General features: G+C 41.3%; 1 protein-coding gene across 1 annotated transcript in view; it reads left to right on the forward strand.

Annotated features, from left to right (window-relative positions):
* LOC103460764 (NACHT, LRR and PYD domains-containing protein 3-like) overlaps window positions 1–3,841 on the forward strand; it is an 11,859-nt gene extending 8,018 nt beyond the window's left edge. The window contains exons 3-6 of the mRNA XM_017303466.1: window positions 524–697; window positions 1,470–1,516; window positions 1,662–1,910; window positions 3,705–3,841. Of these exons, the coding sequence (XP_017158955.1) occupies window positions 524–697; window positions 1,470–1,516; window positions 1,662–1,910; window positions 3,705–3,841 (607 nt within the window). The remainder of the gene's footprint in view (window positions 1–523; window positions 698–1,469; window positions 1,517–1,661; window positions 1,911–3,704) is intronic.
* Window positions 3,842–4,083: the final 242 nt, after the last annotated feature.

Genomic DNA, 4,083 nt, shown 5'->3' on the forward strand with positions numbered 1-4,083 from the left:
CTCAACTGGCTCCTCTCGACATGGAGGAGCAGCGGCTCTACACTGAGTCCCTCCCGGATGACCGAGCTTCTYACCCTATCTCTAAGGGAGAGCCCAGCCACCCTGCGGAGGAAACCCAATTCCAGTCACTTGTATCCAGGATCTCATTCTTTCGGTCATGACCCAAAGCTCATGACCATAGATGAGGGTGGGAACGTAGATCGACCGGTAAATCGAGAGCTTCGCTTTTTGGCTCAGCTCTCTCTTCACCACGACGGACCGGTACARCGCCCGCTTTACGGCAGACGCTGCCCCAATCCGCCTGTCGATCTCCCGCTCCCTTCTTCCCTTATTCGTGAACAAGATCCCCAGATACTTGAACTCCTCCACTTGGGGCAGGGCGCCCACCCCCCCGACCCTCAGAAGGCACTGTACCCTTTTCTGGCTCACCACTTTTGTAGATTTTTCCTGCTTCAAAATTATCACTTGAGACCTTGCGCCTCCATGTCATCACCTCATCATGTGATGAATTGTGTGTCTGCAGCTTATCAGGCTGTTTGGTTTCAGAGGAAGGCTGTGCTTCTCTGGCCTCAGCTCTGACCTTTAACCCCTCCCATCTGAATGAGTTGGACCTGAGCTACAATCATCCAGGAGACTCAGGAGTGAAGCTGCTGTCGGCTGGACTGAAGGATCCAGACTGGAGACTGGAAGCTCTCAGGTATGGAGGAACCTGCTGCAGGAGCAGAAAAGGTCTGATAGAGGAGGAAGAGGGAGAAATGAGAAACAGGTGTAATGTAAAAATTACTGTAACAAGAGTCTGAATGAGAAGAAATAAGAAATGTATTAAAACCTTACAAGGCAAAAGCAAAAATACAGACAAAACAGTCTGTAGAGTCTGCTCTGACTAACAATAGATTTTGGCTTTCTTTTCTAGGTTCTAATTAAAAAATAGGTATGCATCCTTGATTGTTATGTATCAGGGATTCTGTGGACCCCAACACAGATGTTCTTACCATTTGTCTATTGTTAGGAAAGGTGGTTTTTCTTTAATGCTAAAGAATGCAGATAAGTTCTGGGTTGGGGAAATAACACTTAAATAGTCTCCAAGGTCAAAGACCTTTTTGATGGTCCATGGAACAGTATGAGAAAAAAATATTCATATTAAATTAAATTAGATCACTGGTACTGCAAAAGTAACTGTGGATTTTGAGAAAAAAACACTTAATGATGGACATCAATTGGATGACATTGTGTTTTATTGCAAACACTGGTAGTTGGTTGAGTTTGTTTGGAATTTGAGTTATTCAAGTTTAAAAAACAAGGATGTCTCTAAGTGAGGTATAAGTGATGTTTTGTGGTCAGAGTGTGAAGAAAATTTAGTTTTTTATCTTTGGCTTTTATTGTTGATTTTTAAAATTATTTTTCTGACATGTAATGTCCATGTTTGCTGCTGAAAGAGTCTGATGGTCTGACCCCCCTCCTCCTTTCAGGGTGGAGCCTGCTGGAGGCCGATTCTTGACACCAGGTCTGAGGAAGTGTAAGTGTGTTTTTCATCTGATTCATGACAACAAAGCAGCTCACATTCAACCATCTTCWAACTGTCACATCACTCATTCAGGATCATYATCAAAGATCAATAAATGATCAATAACTGCAGCTGGATTGTGTTTGTTCTCCATCAGATTCCTGTCAACTCACCATCGACACAAACACAGTGAGCAGAAACCTCAAACTGTCTGAAGACAACAGGAAGGTGACATTTATGGAGAAGCTTCAGTCATATCCTGATCATCCAGACAGATTTGATTATCCTCAGCTGCTGTGTAGAACTGGTCTGACTGGTCGCTGTTACTGGGAGGTCGAGTGGAGAGGAGGAGTTAGTATATCAGTGAGTTACAGAAGAATCAGGAGGAAAGGATACACAATAGACTGTAGGTTTGGAGAGAATGATGAGTCCTGGAGTCTGAGCTGCTCCATTCATGGTTACTCTGTCTATCACAATAACAGAGAAACTCGTCTCTCCTCCTCCTCTGTCTCTAACAAAGTATCAGTGTATGTGGACTGTCCTGCTGGCATTCTGTCCTTCTACAGAGTCTCCTCTGACTCACTGATTCACCTCCACACCTTCAACACCACATTCACTGAACCTCTGATTCCTGGATTTAGGTTCTGGTTTAGTCCTGGTTCTGGTTCCTCAGTGTTTCTGTGCTGAGTTCAGTCTAAAGAGTGTGAAGATTTTCCTCGAGTCAAAGAAACTCTTTCTCAGTTGAACAGATAGTTCAGTCTCCACATGTTTGTTTCTTTCAGTCAAAAGGACATTTTCACCAATAAACTGATTCAGTTTATTGGTGAAAATTTTTAAATTATTTTTTTTTACTTTTTCTTCCTCCAATCCTCTAAAAATCTAAAATGGCATTATTCCAACAGCAATTCAGGATCTAAATCTTGTTTGTGTATCAGTTTGCATCAAATATTCATTTTGAACATCAGGATGTTTTCTCTCTTGCTTTTTTTTTCTCAAACTCTAGACATTTTCTGTTTTTGTCGTCTCCTGTTTCTCAAATCATGTCAGATTCAAATCTTAAATCTTCCTTTTGTACATCCATCAATCCATTAATCCATCCATTTTCTTTACACCCTTGTCCCTTAGTGGGGTCAGGAGGTGCTGGTGCCTCTCCAGCCAACGTTCCGGGTGAGAGGCGGGGTCACCTTGACAGGTCGCCAGTCTGTTGCAGTTCCTTTTGTGCAGTTGCTGCAAATATACTTGTTTTACTAAACCTTAATATTTTTCTTCTTCTGCATTTGATATATTTGCTGCTCTTTCTGTTCTGCTCTTCTGCTCAAATTTCTGCATTACTCTCACGAAGTTGTTTTGAATTACCGGACTTCAGGGAGCATAGGTGCTTATGTGGTGCTTATATGGGCATCAGGCAGGAAATTGTACTGTATGTACTGTTCCACCACTTTGAACTGGACGAAAAGTGGGATTTTTGACCCTGTATTCTGACGCATATGCAGCTAGTCAGCGACAGATATCGACAGCAATCGACAATTGGCGGGGCAGCGCAGTTTCGCAGGCCGCAGTCGAATGCTGTCGAATGCAGAATCCTACAAGCAGGGGGAGGAGGGGTGGGAGGGTGTTAACAGCTTACTCTACTTAACATGTGAAAAGCAACAGGAGACCCACGTGAATTGTCAGTCATTGAATTAAAAAACAATGACATCACAATTCATTACTGACACGTGATTGGTTGGTAGATATCTCCCTATTGGACACACTAGACCATTATAATTACAGGCCTGATTAAGCCCCTCCCTAATAAATTATAAAAATAACCCAGAAATAAAAATACACCAAGCACAAGGCATAAGTTTATATTTTTAATTTTTGTTGAAAAATGTATGTACATACATGCATATAAAACACATCTACAAGAAACCACACATATATATATATATATATATATAAACACATCTACAAATAAACCACACATAAAATAACATCTATAAATAAAAAAAAACTTCAGTTAAAAAAAAAAAAAAAGATTACAGCACAAAATGCTTCTGGGCCATGTGGTGGTGGCTTTCTTTCTGAGCATGATCCAACATACAAACGYTTATGACGCAACATGCTGTATTTAGGGTTCGCTTCAAGTCTCTCTTGTAGTTTGGAGCAGAGGTTGTCGAGCTCCTGGCTGCGGAAACTTGGTGGTCTCACAATCCAGCCCGATACACCCTYRAAGACGCCATCCTCTTCATCAGACATGAGGTCAATGGTGACACCTTCCCAAAAGGATATCTCCTCTGCTGCCAGGACGCTCTCCCTCGCCTCCAGCAGCTGTTGACAGAGAACAGACATTAAGTCATAAAGAATCTTTATGAAAACATATTGTTGAAACTATACTGACATTTTAAGTGTCTTGGTTTAGAAACAGGTGTAATCCATTTGTCATTGAAATCTATGGCTATGTGGTAAAGTATCAACTCCTGAATATCATGTAAATAAACATGATATTTAACAAAACATTGATAAAAGTACTTAAGTGATTTGTCATTAACCATTGAGGCTACATTAAAATTATTGCACACCATCTTGTCCCAAAA

Source organism: Poecilia reticulata, unplaced genomic scaffold, assembly GCF_000633615.1.
Source record: "Poecilia reticulata strain Guanapo unplaced genomic scaffold, Guppy_female_1.0+MT scaffold_286, whole genome shotgun sequence".
In the NCBI taxonomy this organism is placed as follows: Eukaryota; Metazoa; Chordata; class Actinopteri; order Cyprinodontiformes; family Poeciliidae; genus Poecilia; species Poecilia reticulata.